General features: G+C 50.6%; 1 protein-coding gene across 1 annotated transcript in view; it reads left to right on the top strand.

The window, feature by feature from the left end:
- LOC144684649 (protein spinster homolog 3-like) overlaps positions 1-13,109 on the top strand; it is a 130,173-nt gene that overhangs the window by 19,381 nt on the left and 97,683 nt on the right. Inside the window, exon 2 of the mRNA XM_078548715.1 lies at positions 10,123-10,188. Within this exon, the coding sequence (XP_078404841.1) occupies positions 10,123-10,188 (66 nt within the window). The remainder of the gene's footprint in view (positions 1-10,122; positions 10,189-13,109) is intronic.

The raw sequence follows: 13,109 nt of genomic DNA, 5'->3' as shown, positions 1-13,109 counted from the left end.
GGCAGGTGGGTGGGAGGGAGGAGGGTTGAGTTTGGGGGGGATAGGGAGGAGGTATTTAGACTGGTCGTCATGATAAGAGTCAGGCTTAATGGAGCAGCTGCTCTTTCCCTGCCTGGCCATTTGTCTGTTCACATTGTAAAATTCACCAAGGGAATACACCAGAGTTTAGAGCAGGTAGTGAACTGACCATAAAACTCTTTAATTGCAACCTAACTCAGCGAGTAAGGGCCAGGCACACACTTTACACCCCGCCCGATTTTACATCATTGAATCTGTTGAGTGCATTAAATTAAATCGTGGCATACATTCCTAGGTTTGTACTGCCTTTAGGAAGCGTGGCTATAGTCACTTACACAATTATAAAACTGTTACTGGCTTCTCTTTGACATCTCACTCTCACTTCCTCCTTTTTTGGAGCTATATTGAGCATTTCTCCTGTTCACAAGATGTGGATGATGTCTGTTTCTCATCACTCGAAATGTGAGTGGCTTGAATTTCTGCAGAGGTTCTAATTTTCACCATGATTTCAGCGGAAGATCCACAGAATCCCCAGAGTAAACACGTTTACACCATTTTGTGGGCCTTCGGCTGGCCAATAAGGAGAACCCTCACAGAAAGTTAACCCCTAATTGTTAACCATGCATTGTGGCCAGCAGTCATACAGAAACCAGAATGGATAGAATTGACTGATTCCCCTCCCTGAGGGACATTAGTGAATCAACTGGGTTCCATGGCCAATTTTTTCTCCCTCACAAATTTAAGAAAATTTGTGTTGTGTCTTTGACAACTTGAGGACATCGCAAAGTGCTTCAGAGCCTATGAATGGGTTACGTTTCATAACTTGCTCTGGTGTGATTTGAACTCAAAATCACTGTGCTACCATATACCACACTCACAAGTTGAGTCCCTTAGCTGGGTTATTTAGCAAGTGCCTGAATCATATTTTGAAAATATTCTTTAAACTGGGCGATGGTCTCTAATGGTAAGGCAAAACCACATTAACAATTGGGTAATTTGCACATTTGCCCTTATAATCCCCACTTCCTTCCCTTGGCACACTTGACCACCCCATGTGAGTCCTTCACAGACCCTCCTGTCTTCCTAGATAATGCCTTCAAAGCAATTGCCTGCCCAACATGTGAGGCCTTGTCAGCCATGTTGCTGTGGCAAAGATCCCATCTACCGATTAATTATTTTTGTGGTACTTGGAGAATCTTTGAGGTTATTTTCAAAACTGTAAATACATGAACCCTGCAGATTCAAAGAAAATATTTGAGAATTACTCTACAGGGTGAAAGTGAGCTGGGAAAGAAGTTGGAGTTTCTTGTGGAATGATAAACATCTGAGTACAACCTCAGGATTGCCCTGGGGTCTCCAGGCATTAAAATGAATGCCCAGGACACTGCTGCAAAAAGCCCAGGTTCAAATTCATAGCAACATGAAAAAGCTTGTGTCTTTTTTCATTTTCTTTGAACACTTTCATTTATTCATGATAAAAATGTTGGAGATGGAAGTTGGCTGGGGTGGTGGTGGGGCGGGGTTGGGGGGGGAGGCGGAGGTGGTTGAAATGAAATCTTTAAGAATATATCCACCGAGCATTGCCGGCCCTATGTACAAGTTTGGCACCAGGCTCCAGATCACTTTATGAGACTTCAGTCTGAGTCTGACTGCAGCTGGTAATGTGGTATAAATCTGTGGTGTTCTGGATCTCTGGGCGGAATTCTCCGGTTGGCAAGTGGGGGCGGGGCCTGCTCGCCGGCGCATAAAATGACGCGCACTGACATCAGGTGGGCATCCTGACGTCACGGTGCGCCATTTAGATTTCCAGTTCAGCGGGCGTGCAGCTGAGTGGGCTGTGTGCCCACCGAACTGTCAAAGGCTTATTAAGGCCTGTTAAAAACTAATTAAAGCAGTTAAATGAGCTGCTCGCCCAACCTTAAGGTTGGCGGGCAGGCAAAGAGCCTACGCAGCCTTCACATTTTTCATGAAACCTCATCCACGGGGCGGATGAGGTTTCATGAAGGGCTTTAAAATTCAATAAAAAATTTTTAAAATAATTTTTTGACATGGAGGGGACATGCTTTAAAAATTTTTAAGTGCATTATTTCAGGTTTTAAATGTCAAACTGATCTCCCTTAGGCACCTCTGTGCCTCAGGGAGATTTCTGCGCTCTTTCGTGCGCATGCCAATCGGGTTCGTGCCCGTCCCCGGACAGCTCCCTCCGATGGGGGGGAGGGGGGGCGGTTGGGGGGGCGGGGGGGAATGTTTCCCTCTGAAACCTAGCCATTTTTTGTAATATCTGTGTGACTAGAAAAAATTAGCTGTGTGTAAGCAAAATTCAGTTATCATGTGTGTGCTGTCTCAGCTCTCTGTGTACTGCTAGCTGACAGTGTTGGGTCGTTCATTAGCAGTAATATAGGGCTTACATGTGATCTCAAGTTAAAGCCTTGAGCTGCCAGCTTGCCTGAGAAACCTTAATAAACATGGACAAGCATTTCCAGTGCTACTGGGAAAACGAAAGGGATGTAAAAAGATTATGGGGCCAGAAGAAGTGTTGGCTTTTGTAAACAATTTCCTGAAGGCTGCCTGGGGCAAATTGATAACAGAAATGTAAAACTGGAGTCAATGGGAATCAGGGGGAAAACTCTCCACTGGTTGGAGTCATACCTAGCACAAAGGAAGATGGTTGTGGTTGTTGGAGGTCAATCATCTCAGCTCCAGGACATCATTGCAGGAGTTCCTCAGGGTACTGTTCTCGGCCCAACCATCTTCAGCTGCTTCATCAATGACCTTCCTTCTACCATAAGGTCAGAAGTGGGGATGTTCGCTGATGATTGCACAGTGTTCAGCACCATTTGCGACTCCTCAGATGCTGAAGCAGTCCATGTCCAAATGCAGCAAGATCTGGACAATATCCAGGCTTGGGCTGACAAGTGGCAAGTAACATTCGTGCCACACAAGTACCAGGTAATGACCATCTCCAACAAGAGAGAATCTAACCATTGCCCCTTGACATTCAATGGCATTACCATCACTGAAACCCCACTATCAAAAACCTGGGTGTTACCATTGACCAGAAGCTGAACTGGACTAGCCATATAAATACTGTGGTTACAAGAGCAGACCAGAGGCTGGGAATTCTGCGGAGAATAACTCACCTCCTGACTCCCTGTGATATTTGTGTTTAGTGTTTATGCTTTTTTGCAAAAGGACATTTCAGTTAAAAAGATTTGTTATATAAAATCTGCTAGTAGGGCATGCTAAGTCCTGGATGTATTGCCCTCTGGTGGAGAATAAGGAATAAAGGAACCTTCTGTTTTTCGTACAGGAAGTTGGAGTTCAGAAGCAGATAGCTGTGTATGTATTCTTAATTGATAAGAAGTGACAAAACACTTCACTCCCAAGTGCTCGTCCACTATCTACAAGGCACAGGTCAGGAGTGTGATGGAATATTCTGCACTTGTTTGGATGAGTGCAGCTCCCACAACACTTAAGAAGCTTGACACCATCCAGCACAAAGCAGCCAGCCTGATTGGCACCACATCCACAAACATTCACTCCCTCCACCACCGACGCACAGTGGCAGTAGTGTGTACCATCTACAAGATTCACTGCTGGAACTCACCAAGGCTCCTTAGACAAACCCACGACCGCTACCATCTAGATGGACAAGGGCAGCAGACACATGGGAACACCACCACCTGGAAGTTCCCTTCTGTAGTGATTGTAGGTATAACCTTTCCTACTGCCTTTAGGGTTCACCTGATTGTACTGACGAATGAGCCCTAAGTGCGGGTAATCTTAGGGGCTGAGCATTCTAGTCATGGGCCTGGTTCAACATGTAGCTTCTAAATGAGCTCTGTAATAAAGCTATCTGTTTCGAGCAAGAAATCTGTCCGGTACATCATTATTACACCTTCCAAGACACTCACCATCCTGACTTGAAAATATATTGCCATTCCTTCACTGTCGCTGGGTCAAAATGCTGGAACTCCCCCAGCCCGCCCCCACTAACAGCACTGTGGGTGTACCTACATCACATGGACTGCTGTGGTTCAAGAATCACAGAATCACATAATCTTTACTGTGCAGAAGGAGGCCATTCAGCCTGTCGAGTCTGCACTGGCCCTCTGAAAGAGCATTCTACCTAGACCCACTCCCCTGTCTTATCCCTGTAACCATGCACATTCTTTCTCTTCAGGTAGTAATCTCCAAACTCCCACTGCTTTGTGGGCGCTCTCTCTCCCTGAACTCCCGCTGCTTTATGGGCTCTCTCTCTCCAAACTCCTGCTGCTTTATGGGCTCTCTATCCGAGCTCCCGCTGCTTTATGGGCTCTCTCCCACCGAACTCCTGCTGCTTTATGGGCTCTCTCTCTCTCTGAGCTCCCGCTGCTTTATGGGCTCTCTCTCTCTGAACTCCCGCTGCTTTACGGGCTCTCTCCCTCTGAGCTCCCGCTGCTTTATGGGCTCTCTCCCTCCGAACTCCCGCTGCTTTATGGGCTCTCTCCCTCCGAACTCCCGCTGCTTTATGGGCTCTCGTCCTCCGAGCTCCCGCTGCTTTATGGGCTCTCTCTCTCTGAACTCCCGCTGCTTTATGGGCTCCCTCTCTCCGCCATGTGGGAAGCACAACAACCAAACCCTTGCGGGGCTGCTTGCTGGCTCCCAGGCGAGGGGGGTGTGTTGGGTTCCTCATTCAAAGACACTCAGTGCCCAATCATGGGAACCAGCATCGGGAAGGGCGGGGTTAGGCGCTGCTGAGAGACACCCCCTTCCTTTTCTGCCGACCGCTACCTCCTCTGTGACCCACCCACCCGATGACCTCCCTCCTGCCATCACTCACCTCCGGCCTGTGATTTAGTGATGATCCTAAGCCTCAGGTGGGTGTCGTACCAGTAGCAGTGCCTCCCCGGTGGTGCTGCTGTTCATTAGAACTACCGGCCTCTAATTGGTTGGCAGCTCTTGGCAGGTGGGACTTCTGCACTTGGGGTCCTTGATCCCAGGGGAAGGCCCACCACTTGATCCCAGGGGAAGGCCCACCACATTCAGGTCCAATGCCTGAATAGAACAAGATGTGGCGAGCCTTCCCAGAAAGAGGCAACACATCCTCTCACCGACTCTCTAGCTGGCAGGTGAGACCCCGATCGCCTCCTGAAGATTCTGCCTTTATTTAATTCACTTTCGGAAGTTATTGCTGTGACCTCCACCCTTCAGGAGGTCCATTCCACATCATAACAACACCCTGTAAAGAAAATATGTCGCCACACTTCATGTGACAATCACCTTCAATAAAGAAAGGAAGGTCGACTTGCATTTATATGGTGCTTGTCATGACCACCAGACCCCTCAAAGTCCTTTACAACCAATAACGTGCTTTTTTTGAAGTGTAGCCACTGTTGTAATGTAGGAAATGCAGCAGCCAATTTGCACACAGCAAGCTCCCACAAACAGCTATGTGATAATGACAGAATAATCTGTTTTTTTGTGACGTTGATTGAGGCATAAACATTGACTGGGACACAGGGAGAACTCCCTGCTCTTCTTCAAAACAGTGTCATGGGATCTTTTACACCCACCCAAGCTGCCAAAGCTTTGGTTTAATGTCTCATCCAAAATATGGCACCTCCAACAGTGCAGCACTCCCTCAGTACCACACTGGAGCGTCAGCGTTGATGTTTGTGTTCAAGCGCTAGAGTCCGTGTCCTCTGGTTATCAACCCTTCTGGCACTGGAGACAGCATCTCCTTACATACTCCATCAAAACCCCGTGCGATGGAGAAGATTTGAGCTGGAATTTTCTGACCCTGCTAGTGGCGGGGTCCGTGGTGGGTGGGGGTGGAGAAGACGACGTGAGTGAGGAAATCAGTTTCCCGACAGTGGGAGAAGACGGCGGGAACTTGTGGTCCCGACCATCATGGTGGAACGGCAGGTCGCCATTCCCGCCTACGGCCATCGGGAAACCATTTAGCACATTATTAAGGGGATTGAAATGAGCACCTGAATGGAATTTTCGCCCCACCCTGGCCTATCATCCACCCCGCCGATGGGAGTTCACACCGGTCCAAAAGATGACTGGACCAACATGGTGTGCAGATGTCAAGGATTTACATATTGCAGGCTGGTCCGCTTGGTGGAAGGTGCAAGGGTGGGGGAGGGCAGGCAACACGGGGAGGGGGTGGAGAGGGCAGACAACACGGAATGGGGAGATGGGGATTCTGAGGGGGTGGGATGGCCCGGGACAGATGCAACCATGCATTGCGGGGCTGGGAGGGGGAAGGGACCGGGGAGCGGTGCAGAGGCTGTGAAAGTGGGGGACAGTGAGGGGGGGAAGCGGGGGACAGTGAGGGTGGGGGAAGAGGGGGACAGTGAGGGGGGGAAGCGGGGGACAGTGAGGGGGGGAAGCGGGGGACAGCGGGGGGGGGAAGAGGGGGACAGTGAGGGGGGGAAGCGGGGGACAGTGTGGGGGGAAGCGGGGGGCAGTGAGGGGCGGAAGCGGGGGACAGTGAGGGGGTGGAAGTGGGGGACAGTGAGAGGGGGAAGCGGGGGACAGTGAGGGGGGTGAAGTGGGGGAAAGTGAGGGAGGGAAGCGGGGACAGTGAGGGTGGAAGCGGGGGACAGTGAGGGGGGGAAGCGGGGAACAGTAAGGGGGGGGAAGAGGGGGACAGTGAGGGGGGAAGCGGGGGGCAGTGAGGGGGAAAATGGAGGATAGTGAGGGAGGTGAAAGCAGGGGACGGTGAGGGGGGGAAGCGGGGGACAGTGAGGGGGGGAAGCGGGGGACAGTGAGGGGGGGAAGTGGGGGACAGTGAGGGGGTGAAGTGGGGGATAGTGAGTGGGGGATGGTGAGGGAGGCAAGTGGGGGACAGTGAAGGGGGCAAGCGGGGGAGAGTGAGGGGGGCAAGCGGGGGAGAGTGAGGGGGGAAGCGGGGGACAGTGACAGGGGAAAGTGAGGGACAGTGAGGTTGGGGAAAGCAGGGTCAGTGAGGAGGGGAATGCAGAGGACCATGACAGTGAGGGGGGGAGGGTCCAGAGGGAGAGGTCAGTGGAGGAATCCTGGGGGGCAAACTGAGGATACTGGTGGTAGGAGGGAACAGTGACTGTTAAAGAAGGCAATGGGATGTGGTAGGGTGGGACGGTGAGAGTCTGTCGGTGGTGGGGGAATGGCTGGTTCGGGTTGTTGGAGGGGACATGGAGGTGTATATGGATCCTAGGGTTGGGCAGAATAAGGGTGGGCATGGGTACCATGACTGGGGTGAGCTCTTTGGGGAGGGATGGCATGTGAATGGTGAATGGTGATGGGCTGTAGGGTTATGGGGGGGGTGCGAGGTTCAAGGATGATGGTTGGGAGGTTAAAGGTAACAGTAGGGAGGTCAATGGTGCTGATGAGGAGGCTGTGGGTTACAGTGGAGGGTAGAATGCGTTTTAAATTGCCCCCAAAGAAATGTGCATCATCCTGCTGCTGAGGCACTCCCCTGATGTCCAGCTCAAGGAACGCTGGTTGGGAGGAGGGCCATCGGGTGGGCGGAGCTGAAGGTCAGCTCAACTGGACAACTGAAGGGGAACCCCAAGGGAAAGGTGTTTCTATAGACTAAGCAGTGGAGGGAAAGGGAACAGCGTGGGAGGCTTCTCGCACAGGGGCTTGCAAGGGCTTTGCAAAGATCGATGCCACCATGTGCAGGCATGATTCAGGGGGACATAGACCCAGCCTGCGTTGGCCCCTAGAAACGGGGTTAATGGGGAGCGCATGGGCATTAACACGAACAGACGCAATAAAAACCCAGCAGACCTCTGTAAAGTGCAATTAAACATATATTTACAAAGGTGCAACAACTATTTACAATGCTTGTACGCCCGTGCTACCAGAGTGACTTAAAACTTCTTAATTTTCCTTACCCTACCACTGTGTTCAGGTGCTTCCCTGACATCCGCAGCAGGGATGGAGGCAGCCTGCTTGCCACTACGCCCTCTTGTCTCCGATGACCTTGGCGGCCGTTTTCTGGAGGCCTGAGGCCTGGAGGGCCCCAGCCTTCTCTGGGCTTCCTGCCCTGAGGCAGGTGCACCCTCAGTGGTCTCAGAGGCTGGAGCTGATGGGGTCCCAGACAGAAGGACCTCGGAACGCCTGGGCACCCGTGGAAAGTCCTGAGTGGAGGCCCCCGGGGTGTTCGCCTGACACTCCGCCTCCCTTTGGGTGCCCGAAGGCCCATCCCTGATTCCATGAGGGAAAGAGGCACCTGGAGGGAGGTCGAGATGCCCTGTTCTTCTCTCGTGTAGCCATTGCAAAAGTTTGCCCATGGCTACAGTGATGGAGTGCAGGTCTGTGCGCATCTCCAGCAGAAACTGGGGGTTCTGCTGGACCAGGTTCTCCATGGCATCTGTTACCCTCCCCATGGAGACCTTGATGTGCTCACATGTCGGTTCTACTTCATCAGAGATCAGGCAACAGGTTCCACCACCTCATGTGCCACTCTGTTGAGGTCTTCCGACACCTCTGCCTGATGTTCCCCCGCCTCTTGTTTCATCTCCAGCACCTTGCTTAGGGCCACTCCCAGAGGCTTATCATCAGACTTGGACTTAGCTGAAGCCTCTTCCCCAGCAGTCCTCCAAGTGCCGGTGACCTTGGCTGGCCCTACCTCCTCCTGCTGCGGACACATAGCTGTGTGGTGATCACCAGAGTGTGAGCCCAAGCTTAAACCAGATGAGTGTCTCTGGGCTGGTGGAGGGTGCAGGTGACTGCTGTGATGGCTCTACAGGGAGAGGTCATGATCATCGTCCTCGGTCCTCTGTGGGCTGGGGCTGGATTCAGACTTGGGATCGAGGTCTGGCCTCACCCTCTCCCTGTTCACATCTGTAATGGAAAGAGGAGAGAATGAAGAACTGCTTGGGCTGCCTCCTAGATTGCACAGAGCCTCACCCCCAGGTTTCGATGTGCAGAGGTTAAGCTTCCTCACTGGATGCTTGGGGGAGGCCGACCTCACTGTCAGCACGTGCACGGTCCCGGTCCTCCCTTGCAGTTCAGCAGCTCGCTCTTCATACTGTGTGAGGGGGCAGACATCAGGCATACCCCCTCCAGGCTTCACCCTCTCGTGCCTGTTGTGCGCTGTCTACCCCTGTGTGAAGATAGAAGATCACAGAATCACGGAATTGTTACGGTGTAGAGGGAGGCCATTCAGCCCATTGTGTCTGCACTGGCTCGCTGAGCATTTTAACTCAGTGCCAATTTCCTGCCTTTTCCCCGTTACCCTGCACATTGTTCCTATTTAAATAATCATCTGATGCCCTCTTGAATGCCTCAATTGAACCTGCCTCCACCACACTTCCAGGCAGGGAATTCCAAACCTTAACTATTCGCTGTGTGAAAAAGATTTTTCTCACCTCACATTTGCTTCTTTTGCAAAACACTTTAAAACTGTGCCCTGCAGTTCTCCATCTGTTTACGAGTGGGAACAGTTTCTCTCTATCCACTCTGTCCAGACCCCTCATGATTTTGAAAACTTCTATCAAGTCTCCTCTTAGCCTTCTCCTCTCCAAGGAAAACAATTCCAGCTTCTCCAATCTTTCCTCATAACTGAAATGTCTCAGCCCTGGAACCATTCTCATAAACCTCTTCTGCACTCTCTCCAATGCATTCACATCCTTCCTATAGTGTGGCGCCCAGAACTGTACACAGTATTCTGTGATCTTCTATCTTTACACAAGAGAAGACAGCACACAATACCCCAGCTGAAGTCTAACCAGTGCCTTATATAAGTTCATCATAACCTCCCTGCTCTTGTACTCTATGCCCCTATTAGAGCAGGTTTATGAAATGGTTTGTGAGCACTTCTGATGCAGTTCGCATGCTGCCAATCTCCACCACCGACCCACTGGCAACTGTGGTGCCAAGGGGAAGATGGTAGGCGAATAAGTGAGGGGTGGGGGAGGGCAAACAAAGACACTGTTGGGGGGGGGGGCTCCAAATGTAATGATGTGGGTGTGGGAAGAGAAGCCATTCCAGGACAATTATATGGTGAGACTGGGAGCACAGCCCCCATGACTGTGTTCCTGCCTGACGGCTATATCACTGCCCATGGATGTAACATTTCTAATCTTTGCACTGCGCATTCACACTGTTTGTACTGTTCTCTTGCAGGTGTGCTGAGTGGGATTCAGGACTACTTTAAAATAAGTGACACGTCAGCTGGTTTACTGCAGACTGGTAAGTGTGAGAAAAGGAACTTTCCATTTTTCTCTCCAACTCCCCTTCCCTCCCCTTGCTCCCCCCGGTCTCTTCCTGGGCATCTATTTGCAGAGCTTTCAGAGACCTAGAATATGGGACAGGTCATGAATTCAATGATAACTGCAGCCAGTGTTATGCTGTTCCTTAATAATCCTTCAGACAACAATATAACCTTGCATTTAAAATAAATAGAGTAACCTCTCCAGTCCAGAATGCACGGGGCCTAGTCATTTCTGGAGTTTGGAATTTTCTGGATTATAGAATGACATTAGAATGCCCAGCCACAAGTGTGTGAACCAGAAAACACCGTAGATATAAATATTTACATTAAACAGTGATAAAACATCATAAAGCAGTTATAAAAATTGTTCTCTCATCCAAATACTGTATTTTGCATGTTTCTGCTCCCACAGTCCTGAACTAAAACGATGCTGATCATGTTGGGGGTTTGCTCAAAATATTTCCAGACAACTAGCGTTTCTGAACAATGGATTTTTGGACTGGGAAAGTTAGAGTGTATAAATATTAAGGGGGTTGTGGGGGAATGAGGAGCGGGTAATTTGCAGCATGGGGGGCGGGGTGGAGTGTGCTTTTGGAAAGGCAAAAGAAAGATTGGGGCATGGAGGAAGATTGTTGGAGGACAAAGATTGGGGGAATGGGGAGGAGAGGGTCTCGGGGTGGGGAGGAGAGGGACAGGGGGTGGGGAGGAGAGGGACTGGGAGTGGAGAGCAGAGGGGCAAGGGGAATGGAAACGAGAGGGACTGGGGGATGGGGAGGAGAGTGGCCAAGGAATGGGGAGGAGAGGGGCTGGAGTGGAGAGCAGAGGGGCCAAGGAATGGGGAGGAGTGAGGTGAGGGGAATAGGGAGGAGAGGGTTATGGGGAGGAGAGGGGCAAGGGCAATAGGGGCGGGAGGGGCTCAGGGAATGGGGGGGAGAGGGCTTGGAGAATGGGGAATAGAGGGGCAAGGGGAATGCGGAATAGAGGGGCAAGGGGAATGGGGAGGAGAGTGGCTTAGGGAATAGAGAGGAGAGGGACTGGGGGTGGGGAGGAGGGGGGCTGGGGGTGGAGAGCAGACGGGCGAGGAATGGGGAGGAGAGTGGTGAGGGCAATGGGGATGAGAGGGGCTCAGGAAATGGGGAGGAGAGGGATTGGGGAATGGGGAGGAGAGGGGCTGAAGGAATGGGGAGGAGAGAGGTGAGGGGAGCAAGAGGAGAGGGGCGAGGGGAATGAGAAGAGACGGGTGAGGAGAATGGGGAGGAGAGGGGCTGGGGGAATGGGGCGAGAGGAATGGGTAGGAGAGGGACTGAGGAATGAGAGGAAATGGGTGATGGAAATGGGGAGGAGAGGGTCCTGGGGGATGGGGAGGAGAGGGGCGAGGGGGATGGGGAGGAGAGGGGCTGGGAAAATTGGAGGAGGGGCAGGGAATGGGGAGGAGGAATGTTTTGGAACAGGAACATAGGGACTGGAATGGGCCATTTAGCTGCTCAAGGCTGATTTGACATTTAATGAGATGCTTGGGGGCTGGGGTGTGAAGGATGTTTAGGGAATTGATAGGAATTTGTTCGAGGAGTGTGGCGTGGGATATTTACAGAGCATTTTCCTTGCCTTTGCGTCAGCCTAGAACTACAGGCCCTAGGTATGCAAAATAAATCAAAAACAATCCATTCATGGGCAACCATGGCTTTAACCTGGCTAAACACAAGAATTTTGTACAACAGAAAGAGAATGAAGGACTAAAAGCAAGAGGCAGTCTGATATCCTGTCTCTTTACTAAAGAACAAACCTGTAGAATGGATGCAATGAATATAATATAGCCTTTCTCTGCATAGAGCCAGAGTTGGACATTCTGGTCGACAGCCTTCCTTCCCTGTGGTATTACTGTTTGGAGGATCAATATGTCAAAGCTTCACATTTGCCATCTATGCGTAAAGCCTCAAGTTTGAGTAGTCCACATCTGTCACACTTCTGAGTGTGAATAAATTTAAAGGGATTTAAAGGAGAGACAGCTTTTTCATGCTGGTTTCTTCTGATCCAGAGCCAACAATTTACGAGTACTTCAGAACCTGAAAATCTATCCTGCCAACAACAGTCAACTGCCAACCGACCTTAGGATTTTCAGCAGCTGGGTTTGTGGCCAGCAAGGATCAGGTTAAACACAGCTGTGTTTTAGTGGCGGAATAATACATTGTGCATTGCCTACTACAATGCCCCTGTCATTAGTATGCAGGTACAGCGAGTGATTAGGAAGGCAAATGGAGTGTTGGTGTTTATTGTAAGGGGAACGGAATATAAAAGAAGGGAAGTTTTACTGCAGCAGTACAAGGCCTTGAAACCCTGAGGGTGGATACTGGGAGGATGTTTCCTCTTGTGGGGGAACCTAGAACAAGGGGACACAGTTTAAGAATAAGAGGTCTTCCTCTTAAGACAGAGATGAGGAGAATTTTTTTCCCTCAGAGGGTTGTTAGTCTGTGGAATTCTCTTCCCGAGTGAGTAGTGGAGCCTGGATCATTGAATATATTCAAGGCTGAATTAGACAGACTTTTGATAGACAAGGGAGTCAAGGGTTATGGGGAACAGACAGGAAAGTGTTGAGGCCACAACTAGATCAGCAATGATCTTGTTGAATGTCAGAGCAGGCTCTAAGAGCCAAATGGCCTATTCCTGCTCCTGTGTCCTACGTTCCTGTGTAGAAAGCACTGCATCCCATGAGCGATGTCACAAGAGATCTGCTAGGATTTGTCACTGGTAGCCTCAGCAGTGAGCTTGTTGTACTAAACTGTTCAGATTGGCTGATTCTATCAGTAGTTTTTGCCTTAGGCATACTGTTCCTTTAATTCCTCCATAACGCCCCTGTGAATCATAGAGTCTGTATAATTAATGTGTACGCAATAAGAGAACG

The sequence above is a fragment of the Cetorhinus maximus genome, chromosome 9 (assembly GCF_964194155.1).
Source record: "Cetorhinus maximus chromosome 9, sCetMax3.hap1.1, whole genome shotgun sequence".
Lineage (NCBI taxonomy): Eukaryota > Metazoa > Chordata > Chondrichthyes > Lamniformes > Cetorhinidae > Cetorhinus > Cetorhinus maximus.
This window is presented reverse-complemented; position numbering and strand designations above follow the sequence as displayed.